Consider the following 27738-nt stretch of genomic DNA (forward strand, 5'->3'; position numbering starts at 1 on the left):
CGCTGTTTTTCATAACTTCTAATCGACTCAATGCTCTGTTGGAAAATGGGCAGACTGGAGCGGTCCATTAAACAGGCTGCCAGTAATCCTCACAGTCCAGGCGGAGCCTCGTTCCGTCTAGCTCTGGGCGTGAACGAGCGGCCAGTGGGCGCGCCCGCTGCGACGTTGGGGAGGCTTCAAGATGGCGGAAGCCTTGACAACTCAGGAGCAGCTGGTAAGGGTTTCTAAGCGATTTTTTTCCCTTCGCTCCCTTCTAATTTTCGTTGTGTATACATGTCAACGTCCGTTTCATCTACGGCTGACCTCATTTAAGAATATATGTTATAAAATAATTGGTTCAAGGAATAATAGCGAGGTAAACAGCCGTGGGCCGTTCGTTCGCTCGCTCTTCTACACTACTGACTCCCGTGTGACTGACAGGAGTTAGCATGTGTGTTAGCCCGATGGCGTTTTGTAGTAAAGGGGAGAAATTAGCCGGCACTGTGTCAGTATGCTTAATGACCCTAAATTAGCGTGGCCCAATTACACGTGTTCGAGATGCGTATACTAACGTAACAGTTAGGCTTGTACCATTGTCTCTGAACTTGTGTATGGGTGTTTTTGTTGGTTAACGTTATAGATCCAGCCACCACATGTAACCTAGCCTTTAGCTAATGCTAACAGCTATTGTTGACTTGCCTGGAATCACCTCAACAGCTGCTTTGGTGGAGTTTAAACATTTACAGGAGCTAAATTCTACAATTTGGAATTATACATTAGTGTTAGCTTTACTTTAATTCTACACAGAGTCGGGCTAGAAATAGACCCAAATCCACCTTAACAAGCGGCGGTTTGTGTTTCGGATGTGCTATCATGAATTCGCCGAAATGATAGTCGGGTTCCTAGAGTTGTTGTTGCTGTCGCTTTCTATTAAAGTTCTTGTTTTTGACATTGACGCCACATATCAGAAGTCTCGTTGCATTTGAGAGAGCAGTGTTGTTTTTATGATTGCTTGCTTTGCTCGTCATCTATTGTTACTTGACGCTCACTCTCCCGAAACTTCCCAGATTTACAGATAACGTTTTTATGAGTAGCATCATCTCTCATTACCTGTGGCATGAATTCGCTTAATGACAGCTGAGCTATTCCTGGAGTGCATATGACTTGTTGGCCTCTTTGATAATCCTGTGAGTGCTGGAGAGCATTCTAGGAAGTTAAATAGGTTAGCTCTTTTACAACTCTGATGATGATTATTCTTTCAGAAAGCTGAAGAATATCGCAGCTTGTGCTAGTGGGCACAAGCAGCGAGGCCCCTAAGCTGGCTTTATGTGTGGCTCACTGTCCTTGCTGTATTCAAACAGCATTTTAAACTGTGACAACTAGAATAGACCCTCAAAATGTTTTACATCCGAAAATCAATATGGCACAGGGAGATTTTCCTACCAAACAATATTTAGAGCAGGTCCTCACTCACTCTAAAGACATGGTTTAGCAATCACATCAGTCTATATTTTCAGGGAATAGTTACCTTTTTGCCCAACTAATGAAATAATAAATACAATATTTAGCTTTAAATAGTCTGCTCTTGAATGGCCTTAATTTTTCAGAAAGTTGAGCATAAATATATTTATAGAGTTTTTTTTCATTGACAGCCTATGGGTAATGTAGAAGTGTAAGTGACTTCAATAATTTCCATTTGCATGCTTGCTGGTTTTTGTTGTCTGTCTTTTTTTTTAATTGTTCACAAATAAAAATTGGATGAAGAAAATTAACAGACATCCAAATAACCTGAAACTCTGTTTGAAATTATACTTACACACACACACATATTATGCAAACATTATATAGTCTTTTTATCTTTTCAGAATCCAGAGGACACAAAATGCAAATTAGAACAAGTTTGTTTTAGAATGAATAGACATTTATAATAGCATTTTAAATATGGGTGCACCGATAAATCTGCCCCGATTTCCTTAATTTTGGGACATTGGTGAGCAGCTGATACTTGCATGTGAAGCCAATCTTATTTACCTCGGCAAAGGTCTAAAAGTCAACCACTGTCCTCTTTTGAATATTCAGTAGGTAGGATGGGAGCTTGACTCCACGATTAAATTTGCACCATTAAACGTGTACATCCTTTTTTAAAATGTGTTTTTAGGTAAAACATTGTGGTTTTGTCAAATTAAATGTTGTCTTAAATTCACTTGAATTAAATAACAAAGTCATCAAAAACAAATGTTTTTAAAGCACTGCATAGTTCTCTATATTGTATTCTATTTTATTTTGTTGTATTACTGCATAGATGAAAATTGTACATTATGATCATCTGCTACTTGCTGTCAGGGCTAAATCTGAGAATCTGAGCCATTTGGTGGTCTGCCAATACTGTTCTTTTTTTCTTTTTTTTGCTTTGAGTAATCCAACAAGTTTACCAAATGTTGAATGTCTGTTACTGTGTCAGCTTTGGTTTTTTGCAGTATAATCTTCTAGAGTAACCATCTTTCCATCCTGAATGTAGAATTAAACTTGACAAGACAAGAAGGTCTGGAATATGAGATGATTTTGACATTTCCTATTTGAGCCAGAATGTACCATCAATATGCAATGGGTTTAACAAGGCATTCTTTATTTGTTTTGCATGTGGAAAAAAATGTGTTCAGTGCAACTCTTTCTGCCTTCACATCTGAAGGATCAATACATCCTACTCTATAAATGGCAAACTGAGTGTTTTCATTCACACAAGCTGCTATCTGTATCATACACGTTACTTTAGCTCGAGATGTAGAAGGCTGATCTGTTTGCCACCCATTAGATTTCATCCTTTATTTTTCTCTGTTTGCTTCCTCCAGCTTTGCTTCAATTGATATCTGTAATTTATTCCCAAACCTAATGGATAATGTATCGTCTATTGATGATGTCTTCCATCAGATAGTTGATCTCTTGTTGTTTGTCAGGCTGTGGAGGAGTTCCTGAGAGAAGTGAGGAGCAGGGAGCACCCCCACAGCGCTGGGCTTGTCTCCCAGCCTACAGCTGTTAAGTTTCTTATGGCCCGCAAGTTTGACGTCTCCAGAGCCATCGATCTATTCCAAGCATATAAGGTATGCTTTGTTTCATTCCCTGTTTTTTACTTAATTGTACTTTCCTATAAAGTCCTACAGTAAGCTATGTTTTAAAAATATCTCCATTCAAGGTGTGCCGTTTTCTCAACAACAACAAATCCTAATCTTTCTAAGTGCAATAAGTGTTAAAATCAGTTCAGCAAAATATTTGTAAAATATTCCACTGACAAATAAATGTTTGTCAGTGGAACAGATCGCATGTTATGGTGAAATACTGATGTGTACTGCTGTTAGATCAGAACTTTTTTGTCATTAAAGATTGTAGGAAGTTTGTTTTTGATTACATACTGAGAAACTATTGATCTGTGGCGGTAGTCCATTATGGAAAGAATGGCCTGTGCTCCAATAAACTATAGTTTGTCATTTTAGACACTGATTGGCCTTGCACTCATGAACTGCACTAAACAATCTAGTTTTAATCAGGTCAAACTACATAGATGTGAGGCTCTCTGCAGATGAATATAAATATTTATTTTCCTCCTATGCACCAACAGTTGGCCCCGTTCTCTAAATCTGTGGTTCTGCCCCAAATCGGTCCATGAATCATTTGGTGACTGTAGTTAGTCCTTTTCTTTCTACTTCCAATAGTTTCTGCACACTTTCTTAAACCTCCACTGTGGGAAGTTAGTTGATCTTTTCTGTGTAACCCTAACTACATGCAGATGCTGTCTTTTAAATACCGAAGTGCTATGTCATTCAGTCCATAGATGTCCAGTCTCAGAGCTGATATAAATCCGTTTGATGTGTAGAGTGCCATTTGCACAACAATCTAGTTTTTCTACATCTATGTTCCTTCTTTTTTTTAATTTTTTTTTTACAGAAAGCAATCAAAATGTTTGCAGCCATAGAAAAATCCTTTCCTATGAAAAAGAAAACTTGTGTCTGCTGCCCTGTTAGTTTGAGTCTGATATGTGGTACCAGACCTATTAATAGCATTGTAGTGTTTGTGCTGTGAATAGCGTTTGCTTGCCTTTAAATATTTACTGTCTCCCTTTTAGACCCCTCATTTCTTCCTCTAATTTTCAAGAGCGTGTCTTTTTTTCATGTTTTAATCTTCTGTCGTTCAACACATCTTTACCTGCTTTAAAACAACTGCTGTAAAAAATACAAGGATGATGATGATTTTCCTCTGTTTATTCTTTGTTTTGATTAGAATACCCGGATCAAAGAGGGTATCATCAATATAAACCCAGACGAGGAACCCCTCCGCTCTGAGTTGCTAAGTGGCAAATTTACAGTCCTGGTTAGTATTAATGCAGTTGTTGGAGCATAATACAAAGGAACAACATGTGTCTTGCAGTTACACACCAGTCTAAAGGAGAAGAACAAGCTTTTAGAGGACTTTTATTATGATGTTCTCTGCAGACCTGACTGATTAACATGTGTAGAGCAATAGCATCATTTTATTTAATGTGTATTGTTTTTGTTTGGATTTTTCTTTATTTTTTTAATGACCTGGATCACACCAGCCTGGCCGAGATGCTAATGGTGCTGCCCTAGCACTCTTCACTGCTCGCCTCCATCGGCCAGACATCACCACCCACAAAGCTGTTCTGCAGGCCATCATCTATCAGCTGGATAAAGCCATAGAGAGGTGAGGCATCAATATTCAGTTCTGTGATCACACTTGGTTGTTGTCGAGCTTCTCTTTCATTTTTTTGTCAGATACTTAATTTATAAGATATTAAAATTTTCTGTTTATAATGCTGTTAAATATTTTTAACATACTAAAAGTATCTAATAACGCATAAGAAAAACTAAATGCAGGCATTTTCTGACATTTTTGCAAATTTGTCTTAGCAAAATAGCTCAAGTTCAGTCAGACTGGCGGCTGTGTGTGTGTGAATATCAATTTTCCAAGTCATGCCTCAGATTCTGAATTGGTTTTATGGGTTTCAGTTATATATTTGTAACACATGGATATGCTTTGATGTAAACCTATGGAGCTCTGGCTGTATGTTGAGGGTCATTATCCTGCTGGAAGATGAACCTCTACCATCAAGTCTTTTGTGGCCTCTAACAGGCTTTTTGCTGCCATCCCTTTGTGAACAGATCATTTCACTGCTAATTTATAACATTGAAGTTTGGCTAAATTGTTCTGTTAACCGTAGGATACTTTTACCGACCAGTGCCAGCCAGTAAAAGCTGTTTACAATCTTCTTTCTGCCATCTTTCACTTTTCCAAACATGATCTCATGAAGCATGTTGATACAGTGGTAAAGGAGGTAGAAGCAACAATCGGTCATTAAATATTATAAAATAAAAGTGTAGATGCAAATCAGAATATGCTAAAACAGTAATTTAAAAAAACATTTATTTTTATTTTTTTTTTTGCTTTTTTAGCCATTATTCTGTTTATGATTGCTTGGAACCAAAATTTTAAATTAAACTACTTCAGTCCTATGCTCTTCTTAGGTGATATTTGTAAATGCCAAGATTAAATAACATGCATCTCTGTTTGACTGATTAAGTGACTTCTAAATGCAGTTTGTTGCAGGTACATCTAAAAGTTATTCCCTTAATATATTGACTGCCTGCTCCACTGCTCCACTATATCCTGCCAAATAGTTTTATATAGGAGTATCAGGCTAACGAGAGCTGGATAAAAATGCATACCATAACTTTTTGCTTCTACTGGAGTTATGTGATACTTTGTGTTGGTCCATTTCACAAAATGACAAAATAAATTGAAGTTTGTGAACAGTGAGGAAAGATGTAAAGAGAAAAAAATTAATGGGGCATGACTACTTTTGCAAGGTGCTATGAACACATGTACTTCATTTGAAGCTAAACAACAAAAGCTTAACAGAATTACATAATTTTTTTCAGTCATATCTAGGTGATCTTTTTGATCTTGCTCTTTTTTATGTGACCATCTTATTCATTTATTTGCAGTTTGGAAACTCAAAAAGACGGACTCATATTTATTTATGACATGACAAACTCAAGTTATGGAAATTTTGACTACGAACTCTGTGTCAAGATTTTGAATTTGCTCAAGGTAAATATCCATATTTATTTATACATTTGTGTGTTTTCTGTAATGAAGAGCCCGTTTTATTTTGTGCGTCTCCTTCCATTCCTCAGGGGGCGTTTCCTGCCCGATTAAAATGCGTCTTCATTGTGTCCTCCCCACTTTGGTTCCGAGCGCCTTTCGCAGTTCTTCGACTTTTTGTCAGAGAAAAGCTGAGGGAAAGGGTGTGTGCATAAAATTTCCTGGGTTCACATTTATTAAGTCAGGTAATAGACTTTTATAAAGTATTTTTCTTCCTCCCAGGTATCTACAGTGAGAGCTCACGAGTTGGTCAGTCATATTCCAGTCTCCTCCCTCCCTGAGCATCTTGGTGGAACATCCCAGTACAGCCACGTGGCCTGGATCCAGTCCTGTGTTAACATGCAGTCCAACACCGCCCAGGGTGACACACAAGAACACGACACACATGACTGCGTGGGAAGCCTGTTGCGCTCCTACAGCTTGGACAATAGCAACGCAAGCATTGGTACAGTGCCTTCCCACACCCTCCAGGGTACTGAGCGAGCCGTGGCTAACGCCAACTGCTACGATGACAACAATGCTAACCCTCAGAACCACATTGTCGGTGTGGAGGGCAGGACTCAAGGCCCAGGCCAGTACCAACAGGGCTCCAACTCCAGTGCAGACAAGTCGCAGGGAAACCACCAGCACTGGAACGGTACGGCCTTGGGCGGAGCCAACACAGGCGTTGGTCCCAACTCAAACATGAATGGCCGAGCCCCTACCCAGTCAGACACTCCCCCCAACACACCGCTATCACAGAAAGCCGATGACGACCCAGCAGCTGGCACCACAACAAACCCTGCCAGCCGGTTTCAGAACGAAGCTGTGAAGGAGGAGGATGAGGACGAAGAGCAGGAAGGGGTTCCTCCGCTGCCTCAGAAAGCTCTGCCCCGCCCACCCAACCAGGCTGCATCGCAGTCCCCACCCCTGTCTTCGTCATGGGGTCCGGATGACGATGAGAATCTTTACACGGAGGTATCGGTTCATATGCCGGACCAGGGAGGAATGACGGTCCATCAGCTGGTGGAGTATGTCAAGAGGAAAAAGAAGAAGGGGATTTACCAGGAGTACGAGGACATTCGCAAGGAGCCTCCAGCCGGCACCTTCGACTATTCCAAGTAAGTCTCAGTCGGTTTCACTGTGTCTCTATCTCTGCTGGTTTATTAAAACTATCCAGACAGGAAGATTCACACCAGTCCATATTACCTCAGACTGAACTCCTAACTGTCTTTACAGAAAAATGTCAAATCAGATTAAAAACCGGTACAGTGATGTTCTGTGCCTGGACCAATCACGGGTCAGACTCTGTCAACTCTGTGATGATGAAGATGAGGTAATAATCTTATCCCTTTTTGTTATCTCTGGCCTGATTGTTTCTTTTATTTTCAGATGACTACACGTGAATTAAGACTCTTGACAAAATATGCAGATATTTAAAATTCTGTTTTCTGTTTCTGTTCAACATATTTTGCCACATTACCACCACAAACTTTAGTGAATTATTTATTTAGTTGTTGTTTTTTTAATAATACGATACTCTGAAAAGCACATATTGCCTGGAATTATATCTTTTATGTTTTGGGGTATCTCTTCCAGTTTTGCTCTTTTATAGACTGACATTCTTGCCCATTTACCATTGCAAAATATTTCAAGTTCAGTCAAAATGGATGGAGCTTTTGTAGAGATCAGTTTTTGCCATAGATTTTTGCTTTGCTTTTGCCCTGACATTGATCAGATTAGTCTGATGCATAGACATGCTTTTATCCAAACAATGTTTTTTAAGCTCTGTTTTAGATTCTCCTGCAGAAATCACTTTTGGCAAAAATATAAAAATAAAAAATTAGACCATTATTTTATGAAGGTGCTGATAATTTCTTTATTATTGCTGTAAACAGTTTCTCCCATCTCTGATGTGGATTTCTGCAGTACCTCCAGAGTTACTTTGGTCCTCTTGTCTGCTTGTCTGCTTAATTCTTTCCTTTCTTGTCATATTATGTTGGTTTGTAGTCGTTCAATTTCTTAAAATAGTTCTCTGTTCAAAGCTTGCCAAGAATTAGGCTAAATACAAATATGAATCTCTTCTTCAAGTTCTTTATATTTGACAACCATATATAATTTTTCTTCTGCTTCACAAGTACAATTTACTTTGTGGTGTCTGGTCACATAAAATCCCAATGAAATGCATTGAAGCCTGATTTTGTAACTTGACAAAATATGAAAAGTAGAATATAAAAGTAGAAGGGGTATTTAATAGTTTTGTACTACACTATAACTACATTAATCGTTTCATCAGAATCCACTATAGCTGTTTGTCACATCATCTATGAATCCATTTTTGTACTTTGTATAATAAAATATTTATAAAATGTTCATAAATAATAATGTTATTATTATTAATAATATTTTGCTGTTCTCCTGCCAGAGGATGTTGGGTTGTTACCTGAACCTGTCTTTTGTTTTGTTTTTGTTTTTTTCAGACATCAGATTACATAAATGCCAGTTTCATGGATGGGTACAAGAGAAGCAATGCCTACATCGCTACTCAAGGTTCAAAACTCCTTTTGTTTTTCTTTATGCAAGTTTTGTCAAACTGTAGACTAATATGTTGGTCCTGAGATCTATGTGACACAAGCCTGTTTAGTTGACTACTGTTTTAATATTTACCACTGTTGGAAACTAACACTCAGTGTTTTCAGTATCAAATGAACAGTAGAGATAAAAGTACAGAAGAACAATTTGCCCCGTCATGTCTTGGTTCTGAATTTACTTGGTTCATGTTTTGCTCAGGTAAACAAACAGTGATTTGTTTTTTTACTGCAGTTGATATTACTCACTTAAATAAATGTGAAATAATTTGTTGGTTAAAGTGGTGAGGAGAGGGAACTATAAAACGTGGCTCTACTAATTTTAATGTATTTTAAAACCTGGGTTAGGGTTGGGATAGTGTGTGGTGAACACACACACTACCACGTGTGATGCACGTGGAGTTGCACGTCTTGCTGTTTACGTCTCATGTATCTGAATACAAGCTGCTTTGTTGTTTTCCTCTCGCTAGCTTAGGGTTAACAAATCTTTCCAGAAATGTGAGCAGTTCCTGTTTGTAGCGAAGTGAGATAAGAAACACTGTTGGCCTTATCAATATTGGTCACAAACATTGTTTCAAATGGTGTTTATTAATTCTGAGCAATTTAGACATCTGTTTGTCATATAAAGACACATTCAGTGATTTGTGGAGTTAAACCTTCTGTCTGTTCTGTGATATTCTACATAAACTAAGCACAACAGAGGATAAAACATTTACTTGTATTTTTTTGTGACAATGTGCTCATGCACATTTTACGATAGACTTCTAAAATGAGTTTTTTCTGTTTCATATATAAAAAAATCATTTCTTTTTTTAAATTTTTTTTTATCCATCTTAAGAGCCACTGTGTAAAGATTAAAGAGCAACTTAAGGCTTTGGAGCTGCAGGTTTCAGGGCTCATTCCTCAGCAACATGAAGCCTTTTTATTACCATGACTTTCTGTCCTTCAGGTCCGTTGCCAAAAACATTTGTTGACTTTTGGCGAATGGTATGGGAGCAGTTGGTACTTATCATTGTCATGACCACCAGGTGAGATTTTATATCTACTGTTGTCTTGATTGTCATTTAAACATTTTTGCAACATGCATTGAAACTCAGAATTGATGGCTAAATATTAAGTAACATGGTTTTCTTAGGGTGGTAGAGCGTGGACGGGTCAAATGTGGTCAGTACTGGCCGCTGGAGGAGGGTAGAACTGAACAGCATGGATACTTTATGGTTAAAAACACACACATCCAGGTGTTTCAGGATTTCAAGCTCTCCTATCTTGAACTATACAACACACAGGTAGGCTCATACACAGGCTTGCATGAATTTAAAGCTGTTTAAGATTTACAAGAGATAAAAAAAATGTAACATCAATTTCAGTTATTTTTTTGTATGCACAGCCAGTTTGTAATATTTCAATTTTATTTATTTATTTTATTTTATTTTTTACATGTGTTTGTAGTCTGGAGAGAAACGGGAAGTTTGTCACTACCTCTATGTCAGCTGGCCAGACTTTGGGGTGCCTAAAAGTGCTTCAGCTATGTTGGACTTTCGTGAGCATGTACTTGAAAGAAGGAAGGCAGCAGTGCAAAGCTTGGGGTCCAGCTGGAGAGGCCCTCCAGGGGGCCCTCCGGTGGTTGTGCATTGCAGTGCTGGCATCGGTCGGACAGGTAAACGCAACTATTGTCAAGTCATCTCACCCGATAACACCTGCAGTTACAGTAAGCTTTGTAACAGGAAATTGAATTTGATGTCATGATGAATTTTACATGACTGGCTTAGTTGACGCAGCTAAGCTATGATGCAGCTAAATTTTAACACTGCCTTATTTTCACTCAAGTCTGCATACTTCATATTTTTATAATGTTGGATGTAAGTTCAGCTTAAGTAAAAAATACATTTATCCTGTATATGATTTTATTTTTTGATATTTATTATACATTTTAATGTTGGCATTTGCCTCTGTATTCTATTGAGTGTTGCTCAGTTACCCATCTCTTCTTCCTTCCTTCCTCTTAAGGCACATTCTGCACACTCGACATCTGCCTGTCACAGCTGGAGGACGTAGGCACAGCAAACGTTCATCAGACGGTGCGAAGGATGCGCACACAGAGGGCTTTCAGCATCCAGACCTGGGACCAGTACTATTTTTGCTACACTGCCGTCATAGAGTACGCCCAGCGACATGGGAGACTGAGCCCAGTGCAGTGGTCCGACTCAGAATTAGAAACAGACAGCGAGTGAGACATACTGCCACGGATGGTTAGTTGAACATAAACAGAAGTTATAGGAATAAATATGAGAGGAGCAGCATTTCTTAGTGAAGGATGGAGGAGATCCTTTGACCATCAAAGAGAGACGATAGTGGACTCCAACCGTTGCTCTTCCCTCACACAAGGTGCAGCTGAAGAGCCGGAGCAGAAAATGCAGTGCATTAGAAACTATGCACTGCAGCAGCGATAAGCAAGCTGGCCTGCCAATATCCAAGCCCCTTTTTTATTAAGCAAACTAGAGAGGAGAGGGGGCTTGGCCTGCCCTTACACACGCCACGTTGACAAAAGCGTTGTACGACTTGTAGCATTTTTATATTGACTTGCACATGAGGAATGATAAACTTGAACCTTTACCCCTTCAAGCCCTCCGAATCCAAGTATCAGCTCCTTTTTAAAGTTCTTGTTCCTTTTCAAACAAGTCTGGTTACAGATGAAATGCGACATGTGTGAAAAGGTGAAACTTGAAAACATTTCTTGTTTTTTTTTTTTTTTTTTGCTCATTTAAGAAGAAATGGTTTTTGGTGAGACATTTTGTGACTGACTATTTGCGAGCCATTTTGTTCATTTCCATTTTATTCAACTATTTCATATCCATTTTTATTTGATGACATAAGATTTATATGCGCTTCATATTTGTGCATATTTAGACTAACTTTTTAAAGCCAAAGTCTTCACCCTGAATGCTTGGATGTACTCCTTCCTGAGATCTTATAGACTGAAACCCACATATATTCCTCTAACATACATGTATATTTTATTGCGCATAATAACATCCTCTGAAATACAAGCTTACAATGCCTAGTGGAGTATAATTGACTTAACCTTGAGAGAGAAGGTCTATGTAGCAAACCAGACTGAGAATAACTAGAGTTCTAGTTTTTAAACGCATCTTTTTTTGGCAAATCTCTGAGTCAGGTTCTAACATCATATTGCTGATATATGCTGTACATGCATTAAGCCTGGACGTTCTTGAGTAATTAGGCCTTAATATGATTCACTGCCTCAAACAGAGCCTTGGAGAGGTATTTATACCCCTTGAACTGCTTCACATTTTTCTCGCATCACAACTGCAGACATCCTTGTATTTTAGTGGGATTTTTATGTTATAGACCAAGACAAAGTATTTTATAATGTGAAGTTAGGACATGGTTTATAAAAGTTTGTGCAAATGAAAATCTGTGGTGTGAATTTTTATTTAATTTCAAAAATATTGTTCTTCTTGCTACTTGTCCACGCAGGACAGATTTGTGAATTGCTAATGGTTGTGTCTGTCAGCAGGTTCTCCCACCTAACGTGCGGATCTAAGGGCGTTTAAAACAGTGTATCATTGTTCTTCCATCTCACAATTATAAACTACTGTGTTGATCAATCACATAAAATTGTATTAAATGCAATGTGGGTTGCTGTTGTGGGACAAGATGTGATATAGTTCAGTGAGATTGAGTACTTCAGCAAAGCACTGCACTTGTCAAAACAAAATCACCTTTTGAACTTGTAATTCTCTTCTTTTTTTTATCTTCCTCCCTTGACACAATAGTTGTTTGATTCTTGAGGTGTTTTGTGCCTCAGATAACGGTGCCTTCATGATTTCCTTAGTGTCATATCTTGCTAGTGTGTTGTAACGCCCAAACTAGTGCACTTGCTTACTGCACATTATGTGTGTCACAAAGGACGTCCAGTTTAGAGCACACTACTTTAAAAAAAACAAAAACAAAGTAGTGTAGTATTTAGTAGTAAATTCTGGTTTGAGACATGGCTATAGTTTCATCTTTTGACCTCAGGGGGTAACTCTAGTCTCCTTTTTTTTGTGTGTGTGTGTGTGTGTGTCAAGGATCAGTTTCTGGGTTTGTATCTGATAAATTATCATTTAAGAAAAACATCTTTTTTTGTATTTTTTAACTGTATTTTATCCTATTGTATTTGTCTTTATACTTCAATATCAAAGTCCGTGAATGTTGGTACGATGCTACAAAGAAAACAGACCAGTTATTACATATAATAAGCTGAACAAATCTCAAGAGGAGTGAAATGTATATTTTTTGTTGTAGACGGATACATTTTGTTAAAAATTGTAACTTGTCATATTTTCAGAACTAACGTGTAAAAGTCGTGTTTGTCCAATTTTGGACAGCTTTTCTTTGGGGTGGGTGACTGTAACTCTTTTTTTTTTTTCTTGAAGTTTTATTACAGAACCCTTTAGTAAGGATGGTGTTACCATCCAGTTATCTCATACCCTAAGCCAAGGACAAAGCCAAAAAAAAAAAAGCTAACACAAGAAATAATTAGCAAAGAAAAAAAAAAAGCATAAGCACCTGTCATTTCTGTTGTATGTATAAAAGGAGTTAATCAGCATGGAAAGAGCCTTGAATGTTTTTTGGGGTAATGGTGTCAGAAGATAGTCAAACGTACACGGATATTTTCTTGTGAATGTGGACCCTGCAACCCTTAATGCCAAAGGCCCAGGCTCACCTTATTTTTATTTTATTATTTTTATTTTTAACATTCTCAATAGCCTTCTTGCATGGACACTACCAGTACAGCCTTTCATTCATAGAGCAATTCCCCAAGTGTTCCCCAGAGCACATGGAAAACATTGCCAACATTTATGTAAAGCCATGTTAATATGAGAAAGTGTATGGGGGAGTGCTGGTCCCTGTGCTTTTACTTTTAATTTTATATGGGAAAAATGGGGCGCAATTTGGACTGGTCTTTGTTTTTCACATTTCAGTGCTTTAAGTTAATGTGATTGAATTATGGCCTTTTACATGCTGTCAACCCATTAAAGCAATGATCTTACTATCTTGAATGAATGCAGACCTGGTGTTATATCCACTTGACCAAATAGATGTGAAAATTTAAAGCATATTTTCACTTCACTGCTGACTTTTAAGTTGTTTACAGATAATTATGGCAGTAGCTTAAATTTTTGAACCTTCAGTTTGGGCAAATATTTGTTTTACAACTAACATTAAACTTGTGCTTAATGAAACAGAATATCATTGATATAATTCAGTAAAATAAAGGCAGTTCACAAAGTGAAACAGTAATATATTTCAAGTGTTTATTTCAGTTAATTTTCATGAAAACCCACGATTTGTTACATTCTTGGAAAATTACTGTATTAAGATCAATAAGCATAACTTTGAAAGCAAAAATGTTATGGCCTGCACACAATCATTGGGAAAATTGATGACTGTTGGCAGCATAGACAATGAATTCCTTAACAAGGATGATCAGCCACAAAAGGTTATTGCTCAAGATGTTGGCTGTGCAGTTTGCAAAATGTGTGCAAAGCTCCTGGAAGTTCAATTTCTACAGCCAGTGATAATTTGAAGACTATGATTATCTCCTGGTGTTGATCTGCTGTATTTTATTAACTCTAAAGTCAGAGCAGCCATCTAACAGGATGTTTCATTGCACTTCACTGTTGACCAGCTTTATAGACATGGTAATTTACAGTAATTATCCAATTGGACATGATGTCTTCCCACATTGTCAAAGCTAGTTCAGCAATAACAACCATGGTGTCACTGTGCTTGATTTGTAAGCAAACCGGCCGTACCAAACCAAAACTCCACAGAGAATCCATGGAGCACAGAGGATGACACCAGAACCAACAGTGCAGATGAGATGAAGGCTGAGGTTTCTCGACTCACAGTAGTTAATGCAAAACTAACTCCAACTAAGAATGGAGTGCAAATACTGCATTTTACACAGTCCTGCTTTTCAGAAGTCTGTCTGGACACTGAAGTTCTTTTTTGTTTCTAACGACCTAATTATATATTTACAGTTTCAGAGAACTGAAATTTGGGTTTTCATTATCTGTAAGCCACAATCATCACAATGAAAAAAAAATTAATAAAAGTATGAAAATTATTCTGCAATGTATTTTTAATATAAACTTCACTTTTTGAATGAAGTTATTAAAATAGATGTTTTTGATGATATTCTGCTCCCTTTATTGTTTAATGCACTATACAACCAACTTAAATTTATGTACACTATCCCTGATCTGTTTTGCACTATAGTGTTGAAACGGTCAAATGTACGTTAAAGCAGGCACAAATTTGTTAACAAATCTGTTTTGTTGATAGTTACTTTATAATTTGCAAGTTTTATATAAAATCAAATTAAATTTGTATACATTTGCTGTAATAGGAAGTAAAACATTTTAGATCCTTCTTAGTTTTCTTCAAGCTGTAGAGAAAGCCTGAAAATAGCATGTTTCCGTGTATCGGTGCCTTTTTAAAACCTTTTTCTCTTTGGAAAACACTACAAAGTTCAAAGGCAAAATCATTTCTAAAAAAATTTTATAAGGGGTTTTGGTGGATGAATCTTAGTCGAATCATGCTTTTTGTGGGTCGTTTTCTAGTGTAGTACCACATTTTACCACAAGGGGGCGAACAAACCGGAAGCAGGAAATGTCGTCAATTGACGGGCGAAATTCAAACTCCTGTGACCAAACATCCTTAAGGTAAGTGTTTCTTCATTCAACTTTATGGTTTACGTCTGTTTCTAACAGGATAAGGTAATTTTAAAGCATAGAGAGGAGTTAATCGTCTGTACCGAATGACATTGTAGCACTGTAACTTTACTTTATTTCAACAATAATTTTCTGGCTGCGCAAACGCAAGTTAGCAGCCAGAAAACGTTAGCTGCATGGCACTGAAAAGAAGGTTAAAACCAAAATAAAAATGTTTCGAAGGTTTGTGTTGTACGTTGATGTCGGCGGTGAGGTGATAAGTGAATCTGTTTCCGCAGATTGTGGATTATCTTGAGGTCGCTGGAACAAGGAGGATGCCTGTGGAGAGGACGGAACACCGCGGAGCCGCTGAGCTCCACAAATATTATGAGGTCTATGAGACTATCGGCTCAGGTGCTGTGTTAAAGTGTTTCATGTGTGTGTCGATTCGTCCCGAATGTGGGGGTTCTGAACCTTGTTTATTTTGCAGGCGGCTTTGCTAAAGTTAAACGGGGCCGACACCTGCTGACAGGAGAAAAGGTTGCCATCAAGATCATGAATAAAAAAGATCTCGGGGTGAGGCACAAATAGACATTTTCATTAAAACTGTCCAGACATGAATTTGGTTTTGGTACGAAAATGTTCACTTAAAAAAAAAAAAAAAAAAAAGCACAATTATTTTTTACAACCCACTAGTGAGGCTTCATAATGCTGCTCTCCCTCCTGATTGATGAGATACAAAGGAAATGAGAGCCAATAGTAATAATGATGGTGATTGTTGGCAGGTTCACTTTTGGCACCGCGTTAAATGTGACATACACCAAACACAGTTTGACTTCGTGGTGTTCCTCCTTTGTTTGAAGGAGACACACAACTTTTATTTGACACGCGTGTGTTAAATTAGTCAGGTCACGTGACGCACGATAAACCAATAGGAAAGCAAAAAAAACAAACAAATGAGAGCATTAAAAAATTCATAATGTCAACAGTGATAAATAGAAACAATAAGAAAATGCAGAATTGGAGTCCAGATAAATAAATGATGCATGAAAAAGGGGAAGAATGTTTTTGGCGTCAAGATCTGTTTAACTGTTAATCAGACCAGTCTCACTTCCAGCCAAAAAACTATGCTATGGTAACCATACTATATATTTTTAATGGTTCATGATAAGTTTATTCTTAGGGAATGTATTTTAATGGGCTTAGCCAGTCATTTGTTTGAAGTGGAGAGATCCTCCACATAAGTCATTGGATGTTTATTCTTCAAGTTCTATAGTTTGATCTTGCATGCAATTAATTATTGTGTTAATATTAAGGGTTTAAGTTACTAAGACAGGAAACGGTGATACTAAAAAGAGTTTTGCTGCCAGAGACAAAGAAAATGAGTGCCAACAGTAATAATGTTGTGCTGCTCTTTCAAATTTGTTGTACAAATGTCAGCATGGTTTTTACACAGGATTTTAGCTTTTTGCAAAAAATAACAGTCAAAACTAAATTAAATATTATTATTTGTTCTGTAAAGAAATACCCATTCATTCATTCAAAAAGCTAAATGATCATCGTTCCACTCAGGATGACTTGCCGCGTGTTAAGGTGGAGATAGAAGCCATGAAGAACCTCAGTCATCAACATGTCTGCAGACTCTACCATGTCATAGAAACGTCAACACAGATCTTCATGGTGCTTGAGGTAACTCCCCTCCAACTTTACACTCACTGTAAATGGTAGAGATTATGACATGAGTTTTTTATATAATTATCTCTTTTGTTGGGTCATGGGTCAGTACTGCCCTGGTGGGGAGCTGTTTGATTACATCATAGCCAAGGACCGACTGTCAGAGCAAGAGACCAGGGTGTTCTTCAGACAGATTGTCTCAGCAATGGCCTACGTCCACAGCCAAGGATACGCTCATAGGGACCTTAAACCGGTACTAACTGCAGTTGCATACCTGAATGTGAAGTAATGCAACTAAAGCTAAATCAAGTTGTTTCTCTTCCCTGTAGGAAAATTTGCTGATTGATGAGGACCATAACTTGAAGCTCATAGACTTTGGCCTATGCGCCAAACCAAAGGTACATATGCTGCTGCATCCTCTGAATCATTCTTTGTGATGAAGGCAATTATAAATTTATTTAAACTATTATTAATAATTCTACGGTATCTTGTTTTTCCTAGTTTGCAACAATAGCCACTGTGTATTGTTTTTTTTAAATTTACATTTCTTGGGGTTTTTTTCTTTCAGGGGGGTTTAGGTTATGAGCTAATGACATGTTGTGGGAGCCCTGCATATGCTGCTCCGGAGCTCATTCAGGGAAAAGCATATATTGGTTCAGAGGTAAGACATTTGCAAAGCTCTAACTTTAAAATGTTGGACTTTGGTTTTTGTAAGATCCATTTGACCCAGCTTGACTTGCTCTCTGTAAGAATGATTTCACAACTCTGCTCTTTGATGTTTGTCCTGATCATATTTTCTGGTGCATAACTCATAGCAGCTGAGCTGTGAAATCCTGTCTGTTACACTTGGTGCTGACATGCTGCTGTGTGATGTCTAATGTCCAGGCTGATGTATGGAGTATGGGAGTGCTGCTGTTCGCTCTACTCTGTGGATATCTTCCCTTTGATGATGACAACTGCATGATCCTTTACAGAAAGATTATGGTATGTGATGTACAATTTCTGTTGAATATAAAGCAGTTCCAGTCTAATTTACAACAAGACTAGCCTTGCAGTTGAGACCACCTGACCCGAACCAGACGAGACCAAGTCTATAAAGAGGTTAGAGCGAGACCAAGATAAACAAACTATTAGATTACTGCTGCAGTCTTAACAAGATAGGGAAGTATAGTTGTTGCACTATTGTTCTTTCTTTCCACGTTGTTGGAAGAGCAGAGAAACATACACATATTTGCACTGGGAATTGTTTTTCCCATTTGTTTTTTTATCCTCACTGTCACACCATCGGTACGTAGATGCATCAAGGAGCACTTTTTAAATTTTCAAAGTAAAGCACTTGGTTGCATTTGAATAGATGGTGGTTATTTATTTGCTATTTAACCTTATTACTCTCAACATTTTAATTATAACCATTAGGTTAATTTGAATTAACTTTTAACCCTGAGCTTTTTATTCTTCTTTTTCCAGAGGGGTAAATATGACAACCCACAGTGGCTCTCACCAGGCAGTATCATCCTTCTCAACCAAATGATGCAGGTGTGTATTTAGTATGACTTCTTCATACTTGTTTTTATTTTTAATTTTCTGTTTTCTCTTAGCTACGGTTTTCTAGTATTTAAACTATTTTTAGAAGAAATCAAAGAACTTAAAATTATTTAGCCCTGTGGTTTTATTGGGTTACCATATAACTCATGTCTGTCGTATACAGCAGTGGATTCCTTGAACTTTTTCAGTTTGTCACGTTTAAGCACAAATCTCAGTATATTTTGAGATTTATGAAGCAAATAAATGCATAATAGTGATGAAAAGGGAAAAAAAAGTGATTTTGAAACTTATGCCTAGAAAAATCAATCAGCAACAAACTTTTTTTGTTGTTTTGCTGATTCTATGCATGAATAAAATGGTTAAATTATGTTTTCAGCATGTAGTCAAGTACTTCAGAGTTGCCAATGACCTAATTATGAAACAGAGAAACATCTAAAAGCTGAAGGACACCAGCCCTCGAGGACTGGAGTTGGTTACATGTGCACATAACATGTATTATAATGGCTCAGTCAATCCAATTACTTGTATAAACTGATAACAGACTCTGCTCATCAAATTTGAACTGAACTTGAGCTGTTTTGAACAGATTGAGGAAATGTCTATGTCAAGGCAGTGTCTTACTGCAGTAAAATGTGGTTTAACAAAGGCTTTGCTCACTGGGGCTAAATACAAACGCAAGCTACACTTTTCAGATTTATATTGGAAAAAAAAAAAAATCATAAATCATGTATAATTTTTCTTTCACTTCAGTAATTTTCTGCATAAATTCTTCCTGTCACATAAAATACAAATAAAAGGACATTAAAGTGTATGGTTATAACGTGACAAGATGTGAATAAAATGAAAGATTTGACAACTTTTGAAAGGCACTGTGAATTTACTAAATGATTGTAAAATAGAGACGCGCATGTTTCACATAAAACATCATGCTGCCTTTAGACCAAGGGTTTGTTTTTGCCCACTGAGGTGTTGTTTCTGCTCATGCCCTCTAGGTGGACCCCAAGCGTCGCCTGACAGTCAGACAGCTCCTGGATCACCCCTGGGTGATGAAGGACTACAACAGCCCTGTAGAGTGGCTCAGCAGGCAGCCGGTACAGGCAGCCAGAAAGCAGCGAATCTCTGTTACAAACTCCTCACTTAATTTGGTTCAGAACGAGCAGTCTCTCACCCAACCACCGACCCACTCAGATTTTAATTTTTTTTTTTTTGTAGGTTGCCTACATAGATGAGGACTGTATCACTGAGATGGCGGTAAACATGAAGCGATCACGAGAAAGCACCGCAGCGCTGGTGAAGGAGGTGTGTGTGTGTTACTAATACTTGTGCCTCCCAGCTTGTTGCCGTTTGTTTGCTTTATGATTGTGTTCTCGGCTCATATAGTTTGTGAGAGCAAACTCTCGCAGCTTCCTTTAGATGTGTAGCTTAATAGATTTGACCTCCCACAGTGGAAGTACGATCAGGTCACAGCCACCTACCTGCTGCTGCTGTCCAAGAAGCAGAAGGGGAAGCCTGTTCGCCTTCGCCCTGAGGCGCGCCTCTGTGAGGACTCTCCTCTGCACCAAGGACTGCAGGTAACATGCAGGACCCGACCAGCTATGCTATTTTTAGAACATCACAAAGTTGGATATTTAGTTTAAAAAAAAATAATAATAATTTTATTTACTTAATTATTCAAAATAAAAATGTAATTAAGGATTTTTCCCCCCAACTTTCAGAAAAGAGAAGCTCTTCACTTCAGTGAAGACGAAGACGCTGTCATTATCGGGTCTTTGGACTTTTACTCAGACTATATTGATGATTCTCCCTGGGTGTCAGTTCGACAGCACAAAACGCAGGCAGGCAGAGGTCGGCAAGATGAAAACAAAGATATGGTATGAGATATCTTTAGTTTTCTTTACATGTGCAGTGGAGTAGATACACAATAACAAACCTGATGAGTAAAAGGTGGCAGAAGAGCCTTTCCGATTACCCTTCTGTAATGAACATGTAACCACAAACCTCACTCCATTGATGAGTTTGTCATTCACATCTTCCAAGGTTTGTGAAATCACAGGTCTTGTGCGATTTCCAACCCTGCAGCTAGGGTCAGATCCTAAAACTCACAGCCTTTACCTGAGCAAAATGAGTAGGAGGAATTTTCATTGTATTTGGCTCATGACGCCTGTCCAAATGCATTTTGTCCTTTAAATGCAAGAAAATAAATATTTTATGTATAATTCAGACAATGACACACCGGGCAGTTACTTCAGTAACCATTTTTGTTATTGCTACTATAAACTTTTTAAGTAGTTTAAAAAGCACAAAAAATGTCAAAATTTCAGAGTAAAGCATGGCATCAACACACACAGTAAAGATGTTAGCCCATAAAATACAGCAATAAAGCAGCCAATTGCTCGCTGGCTAATCCATGCACCGTTATTGGCCAATGCTACTTCTATTGCATAAAAGTGATTGGGCAGTGTACACAAAGACTATATGTCAGTACAGGAGCCATTTTCAAACATTATAATCACCTTTTTAAAGTGTGTGTTTTTATTATTAATTTATTTTTTCAAAGCAAAAACAGAAAAAGTCTCCAGTGGAAATAATTTTTCTTGGTACTAAAATCATGAAAAAGTGGTCTACAGTGTCAAAATGTGGAAAAGGCACATTTCTGCCACCTTGAGACAACACCACAGTTCAAATATTGACTCCTTAACATGAACATGCTATCATAAAAAAATTCTGTTTGTGATTCTGAAGAAACTCACATCACCATTAGCGGAAAAGAGAGATGTGTTCACCCCGACCCCAGGAAGCGCGGTGACGCCACAACACCGTGAGAGGAAGGAGAGGGACCAGGAGAACAAGGAGAACATTGCTGAAGAGAAAGGAGTCGATGTATTTGCTCTGCCTCACCCTCGAACCCCGGCGTCCAGTAAGAAGAATCGACCCAACAAGAACGTGCTGAACACACCCAATCAAAACACAAACTGCAATGGTACCAAAGCCAGTGTGGCCACACCTAAAGGCAAGTGGCGTTTTATTGTTTGTAAACCAGCGAAAGTAATTGAGTACAGACAATACAGAACCTAAGAAAATGTATTTGTACAGTAATTGTTTGTTCAGCCTAACAAGGGGTTGAAGTAAACTCCACATTAGATTAAATTTACATTAATGAACTGCCCTCTCCACATCCCCCTCTTTCATTTATCCTATTCCCTCGGCCTCTCGCTGCTCTCATAATCGCAAGTGCCACAACCACATGCTACACATTTGCAAGTAAATTGTCTTCTGGTAATAAAATCATTTATTGGCCCTGTTTTTTATTCAAAAGCCACTCATATTTCAATAATTTAGCTGTCATTACGGCCACTGAAAAACGGACCCACACATCCACTTATCACTGTCAACTCAAAGGTGAGGTTATTATCAGGAAGCTAATTATTTGTCACTTATCTGTAAATGAAGGGCACTAATATGAATGGAGAATCCTAATTATTTGTCACAGTGTCTTCTCTGCTCAGACGTCCAGCCTCATTAGTCCTTCAGAAATTCAGCCAACAGCCGGCTAACTTGCTGCATTTTGACCCAGTTGATGTTAAATCCTCTGTGCTCAGCTCGCCGCGACTCTGCGCTGCCTCTTGTTTTGCTGGCAGAGTATGGACATGCTGCTGGTGACATCCTTGTCCACACTCACACTCGGTGGTCTGTGTTTGTCTGTCCCCAGGCGTGTGCTGTGACAGGTGTAGCTGTCTCCTCCCTTTGCTTACCGTCCCACATGGGCTGTAGTGACATGTGTTCTCTTGCCACTAAAGCCCAGTGCTCCATGTTGCTCATTTTTAAGCTTTGTTATCAAATTCAAAGTCAGAGACACATTGGTTTTTACTGTAAGCGTAAAGGTTTTTCACCTGAACATTTTCACATGTAATGCAATACTTAAGTGTCATTATTTCACAGTGTTTGATAATTTTATCTACAGTTTTCTTAAAAGTTTGCACTGGGTGAAAGAGTAAAAAATGTAAACTCACAACTTCATTTTATGATCTGGCACAAATTATTAATTTGGAATTGCGCAAAGAAGAAAATTAGGTGTTTGGTCAATTGTTTTTAAAATCCTGTTTATTTTCTCTTAAATGGTGCCATAGTGGTAAGAAAAATGCAACTACCTTCAGTTACATCTTTGAACAACTGACTTTTTGTTGTAACTTTAGCTGTTTTAACTAGAATATTTCTTTTTATTTTGTTTAGTCGTTTTTCATGACGATTACATATGATCAGTCATCAAGATGAAAAAACAAAGCGTAGCTCTTAGTTTACTCTTTCAAGAACAGCTGAGAATGCTTTTCTAAGACAATGCTTTATTGTTCTGAGAAAATTGCTTAGTCTTTTGGAAAATTCACATTACATCACAAAAATTGGTAAACAATTCCCCAAAGCAACAAAGAAGGATGATTCCCTTAGTGGCTAATGCACTCTGCAGGAGGTCCTGCAATTTACTGACCTGGCACAATTGTTTCTGTTAGCTAACCTCCCTGTTTATTATCTATTGAAGAACTATTTTGTTTAATAATTAAAGAAAAATATTTTTGTTCCAAATTTGATTTTTCAAATTGAAACCATTTCCTTTTCAGTAAGGTTATGTCACTGTTTTCCCAATCATTGTTCATTCATCTTTAAGATTTTTTCCTGGGTTTATTACAGATAGGTTTGGCTTCTAGTTTACAGGCATACGCAATAGTCTAAAATTAGTTGGGAGGGTTTCTCCACACGTAAATTACTTTAGTTTATAAAATAACTGACCAGGCTGGTGGATAGCTTGCCTTTGTAAATTTATTTACAAGCTAAATTTATTTACCTGTCTTGCCGTATTTTCTTTGGCTGTCAATAGGTTGTGAAATTGCATCCAAGGATCAGAACAAGAACAGGGCTACTGAGAATGATTCTGCAAACCTGGAAGTATTGGCGTTCAGTCCAGAGCGAAGGTGAGTTCATCACACAATAACTGTAGCTTAAAAAAACAGACTCACACAGGTGGAGGGTCAGTGTTAAGTGATCCCATGGTTGCTGCCCAGGTCCAGGTCTTTGGACATGGCTGCTTCAGGAGACAGTGGGAAGAAAAAGCGAGGAGGGAAGGTGTTTGGCTCCTTGGAAAGGGGCCTAGACAAGGTTATCACAATGCTCACCCCAAGCAAAAGACGAGCTCTGCGAGACACGCCAAGGAAGATTAAGGTATGCAAAACAATAACAGTACAGGTATACAGAAGTGGCAGAGCTCTGTAGAAATTTGCATCAACATTCAGATGGGAAATTTAAATTTCCATTACTTTTATTTTCTTCAAGGCTCAATATAACGTCACCCTAACTAGTCAGACCAATCCCGATCAGGTGTTAAACCAGATCCTCTCCATCCTGCCAGAGAAAAATGTCGACTTCACACAGAAGGGGTAAGATGCATTTTCTGTCTGTCTTTTTTTGCTGCTCCTCTTTAAACTGATTCTTCTGTTTCTACACTGATGTTTTCTCTGCTTGTTCTTCAGATATGCCCTGAAGTGTCAGACCTGGGATGATTATGGAAAGGTAGCCATGGCGTTTGAGCTGGAAGTGTGCCTACTGCAGAGGCCGGAGGTCGTTGGCGTGAGGCGGCAGAGGCTGAAGGGAGACGCGTGGGTTTACAAGCATCTGGTGGAGGACATCCTGTCTACATCCAGCATCTAAGCAGTGTTTTAGCTGTATTGCTGTCTGTTAGTGACACAAAAGACCCCTTTTTTTTTTGTCTGTTGAAAAATTAGAAATAATTGATCAATGTTGGATATCTTAATTCAAAGATGTGCACATTAATATCTGTAGGTCAGCCATGTAAGGATTGTGTAATACATTAGTTTATGTAGAACATCTTAATCCATGCTTTCTAATAATTAAGATTAAAGTTATTTCTTTTAATTGTCTTGATGTATGAAATACAGCAGAACTTTGGTTTCCATTCCTCTCAGCTGTTTTCGAACATATTTGATTTGTTTTTCCACCCTTGACGGTCAACACTTCAGTAAACGAGCATTATTAATTTACCATCATTAATTTACGTGTTTACAGTTGTCTCTCTCTGTTTTGCAGTGTTATAAATGTCTTGTTTTATTTTTGTGTTTGTCTTTCATTTTCACTGTCATTTTTATTGTTAAAGAAGCTAAATAAACACACTTTCTTTACTGAGATAAATGACTGAGATCATTAGTCTGTCCCCTTGGGTTTTTCTGTTCCATTTGTTGTTTAGAAGTCAGGGGATCAGTAGTTTCTGTACGGTGGTATTTTGCTCATTCATGTTTTGTGTAACAAGTAATATCTCTGAGGTCCTCCATTTTTGTTCAAGTCCCCCCAACTTAGCTTCTCAACCCCTTTGTCTTTGTGCTTTTAGTTATTCTAATTAATGTTTTTAACACTTTGCTGTGCTACATCAGTAAATCATTGGTGCATGTGGTTACTGGAGTACAGTAACTGGGTCAGATGTTTGGGGGAATAACAGAAAGAGCTGTGAATGTATTATAATCAATACCTAATCACAAACATCTTATGTATTCATGATGATACAGAAAATAAGGTGTTCAAAAAATATTTAAAGCATCAGTTTTATTTTTCAAAATAAGGATTTCATGACTATTTTTATGCATTAGACTTTAAAAAGTTTAATTGATTCCAAAGAAAGTGATTCAGTACAGTGGAAATGTAAACCTCCCTCCCTGGTTTTTGAAGGGAAAGTGCCATGCAGTCGTGACAGTGATGCAGGTGATCAGTATTCATTTGTGGCAGGTTCTCCTTGAAGTATCAGCAGGGGGCAGAAGGGTAATTGTAAGTTCAGATGCTAATAAGGAGAGAAAAATTAACCTTAATGAGAGACTGGCGGGTGTGAGGTGAAGGTTTCCAACAATTCTGGCCTGAATTTGAGTTTTAGTTCATGCAGTGTTGAGCTTTCTTTCTTTGAAATCTTGTAAGAGGGTGGAATGAAATGAGTCCTATTCTAGTACCTCCCCTTAAACAGGTGGTGCTCACAATCCCAAACTCTGAGTGCAGAACAAAAGAATCTGTGTCCCTCAGAAAGAGGATTAGTTGAATAAATGCAGACTATAGAGCAGTGTTGTGGGAGTCAACGTAGAAGTATCCACATTTTTGCAGCAGTGTTGGGTGAGTAGTTTATATAAATTTCATCTCATTTTAAACTGAAGTCCATGATACTGTCACATGTGTTAAAGCTGGAGGAGATTAATTCAGCTTTGTGTTTGACTTTTTGTTTGCTCTTTTACAGGTTTGCACCTCTGAGGACTTCTATGCAAAATGAGGCTTTTTCTGGGAGTTTGTCTCATTATTCTCTTCCTGTGTAAGTTCATGAATATTTTCGTTCAAAAGTAGGACAATTTGTTTGCTATTTCTACTTCCTGACTGTGGTTCTTCACATTGCTGATTTTTGCAGGGCTACAGTCGGCTCAGAAGTCCAGCAGCAGCAGAAATGTTTGTGAGGTAGGTTAAAGTTTCTCTTTAAAGACTTGAGATAAATGAAGGATGAGATTATGAAAAATCAAAAGACTTTATCTCACAAAATTAAGCTTTTATTTTAATCTCCCTGTAATCTCCTGGTGGTGTTTAACATTTAAAAGCAGGGTAGTTGCATATTTATGTAAAGTTTGATGTTGAATGAATTAAATGTTACAGTATGATTTTCATAATAGTCTGCAGAGGTGTGTTGTGCTTATTAGAACACACCCTGGAAAATGGGGGGGAAATTAAACTTTTTTTTTTTGTGAAACTAGTTACACAAAAAGAGTTTTTAAATAGTCAAAACTAGTATTGGTAGGATTTTATTTTGTCTAAGCACTAAATCCAAATTTCAGTGACTACTATAGTCTAAAAATTGGTTTCTACTTCGGGGCACAGCTTTAAAAAATTAGGTGTGGTCTCAGCCAATCAAGAGCTTCATCACTTGCATCTGTTCTTGTAATTGAACGTCCTCAGAGACCCGACTGTTGATGGTGACGTTTCATTGCATGTTTGAAATGTAGCTCAATAATTTTCAAATAAGCTCAGAAGAGATCATTGCCTTGTGCAGTCATGGAAAAAGGTGGCAACGGCCTTGAACATTACTTGAGATCCAATCTCAATATACTTGTGATCCGTAGGTCACAAGTATGGGAGTAAAAAGAGACAGTAGCTACACCAACTGGTGGCAGAATAAGGTAGTTATGAACCACAGATGTTGGTAATTTGCTGCTCTAATCTCACCCCTCTAGCTTTTTCCTCCACTTTCTTTTTGTTTAATGAACTCTCATACCACACAACTTGCATTCACATTCAGGTATGTCCTGTCTGGAATTGAAAACGGGTATCTGAAGAGCAAAAAAATATTTTTGGAAGACCTTCAAAAAAAGTATCTGTCTTTGAATCAGACTAAAACTTTCAGGCTGTACTCTAAAAGAATTGCAGACACAATCCTACTTTTCCTCTATACATGAATATTAATTTCTTATCAATACCCGTTGTCACATCTGCTTGTTGCACTCTTTTTCTTGCAGGCAACATCCATGAGCGAGGCAGTGGTATCTTTCCTGTTATCGCCTCTGTCTCTGTATTCCTGGATGGCCTCTACGCTGCTCAGGTTCGTCGTCTCCCTACCAGCTCTCGTGTTCAGCGCTCTTCATCACTCCCTGCTGCTGCTCCTGGCTGGACCTTGGTGTGTTGCCACAATCTGCACCTCCTTTCTGCTTACATGCCTCCATGTTGGCCTGTACCTACTTCACATGGCACTGGTTGTAGGTGCAATGGCCTTTTTGACTCTAAATCGGCACAAAATGCCTGACAGAAGTGATATTGAGTCAAAGGAAAATGACATAAAGGCGTGGATCCAACAGAAGAGACTTGAAGGCCATCTGAGAAAAAGTGGCTGCGGAATTGCTCAGCAGGGCTGATTTCTGTGATGAAAATCATGCTGCAGTGGATTTATTTGAGAGGAAAAACAACACTTCAGTTGCTTTGAACCTTGCTTCACCTTCATTTACTTAATGAATGGGAAACCGGTAAACATTTTTAACATGTTTTCTATGGTTAAATTGGCT

At 38.1% G+C, this 27738-nt stretch overlaps 2 protein-coding genes across 3 annotated transcripts; both read left to right on the forward strand.

The window, feature by feature from the left end:
• Nucleotides 1-125: 125 nt before the first annotated feature.
• On the forward strand, nt 126-13786 carry ptpn9b (protein tyrosine phosphatase non-receptor type 9b). Its single transcript, XM_032562079.1, has 13 exons — nt 126-214; nt 2934-3077; nt 4252-4341; nt 4568-4692; nt 5994-6099; nt 6186-6296; nt 6376-7253; nt 7372-7468; nt 8613-8682; nt 9670-9748; nt 9856-10006; nt 10170-10377; nt 10728-13786. The coding sequence occupies exons 1-13, from the start codon at nt 182-184 to the stop codon at nt 10949-10951; spliced, it is 2316 nt and encodes a 771-aa protein (XP_032417970.1). The 5' UTR covers nt 126-181; the 3' UTR covers nt 10952-13786.
• A 1587-nt stretch (nt 13787-15373) lies between these two features.
• Nucleotides 15374-24852, forward strand: melk (maternal embryonic leucine zipper kinase). 2 transcript variants are annotated; one of them, XM_032562080.1, is made up of 18 exons: nt 15374-15454; nt 15760-15856; nt 15933-16018; nt 17015-17131; nt 17226-17369; nt 17446-17514; nt 17685-17777; nt 18002-18100; nt 18584-18652; nt 19654-19752; nt 19874-19960; nt 20107-20232; nt 20377-20532; nt 21404-21671; nt 23532-23625; nt 23716-23872; nt 23984-24087; nt 24181-24852. In XM_032562080.1, exons 2-18 carry the CDS (start codon nt 15778-15780, stop codon nt 24356-24358), a joined length of 2025 nt encoding a protein of 674 aa, XP_032417971.1. In that variant the 5' UTR covers nt 15374-15454; nt 15760-15777; the 3' UTR covers nt 24359-24852. The 2 variants fall into 2 exon arrangements, with proteins under 2 accessions (XP_032417971.1, XP_032417972.1); XM_032562081.1 differs by having other exon boundaries at nt 15384-15454; nt 15742-15856.
• Nucleotides 24853-27738: the final 2886 nt, after the last annotated feature.

Source organism: Xiphophorus hellerii, chromosome 5 (assembly GCF_003331165.1).
Source record: "Xiphophorus hellerii strain 12219 chromosome 5, Xiphophorus_hellerii-4.1, whole genome shotgun sequence".
Lineage (NCBI taxonomy): Eukaryota > Metazoa > Chordata > Actinopteri > Cyprinodontiformes > Poeciliidae > Xiphophorus > Xiphophorus hellerii.

Coding starts and splice junctions, on each gene's coding strand:
- ptpn9b (XM_032562079.1), top strand. CDS start 182: ATGGCGGAAGCCTTGACAACTCAGGAGCAGCTG. Junction 4,693..5,993: donor CTGGATAAAGCCATAGAGAG/GTGAGGCATCAA, acceptor ATTTATTTGCAG/TTTGGAAACTCAAAAAGACG. Junction 6,100..6,185: donor AGATTTTGAATTTGCTCAAG/GTAAATATCCAT, acceptor TCCATTCCTCAG/GGGGCGTTTCCTGCCCGATT.
- melk (XM_032562080.1), top strand. CDS start 15,778: ATGCCTGTGGAGAGGACGGAACACCGCGGAGCCGCTGAGCTCCACAAA. Junction 17,515..17,684: donor GCCTATGCGCCAAACCAAAG/GTACATATGCTG, acceptor TTTTTCTTTCAG/GGGGGTTTAGGTTATGAGCT. Junction 23,873..23,983: donor ACACGCCAAGGAAGATTAAG/GTATGCAAAACA, acceptor ATTTTCTTCAAG/GCTCAATATAACGTCACCCT.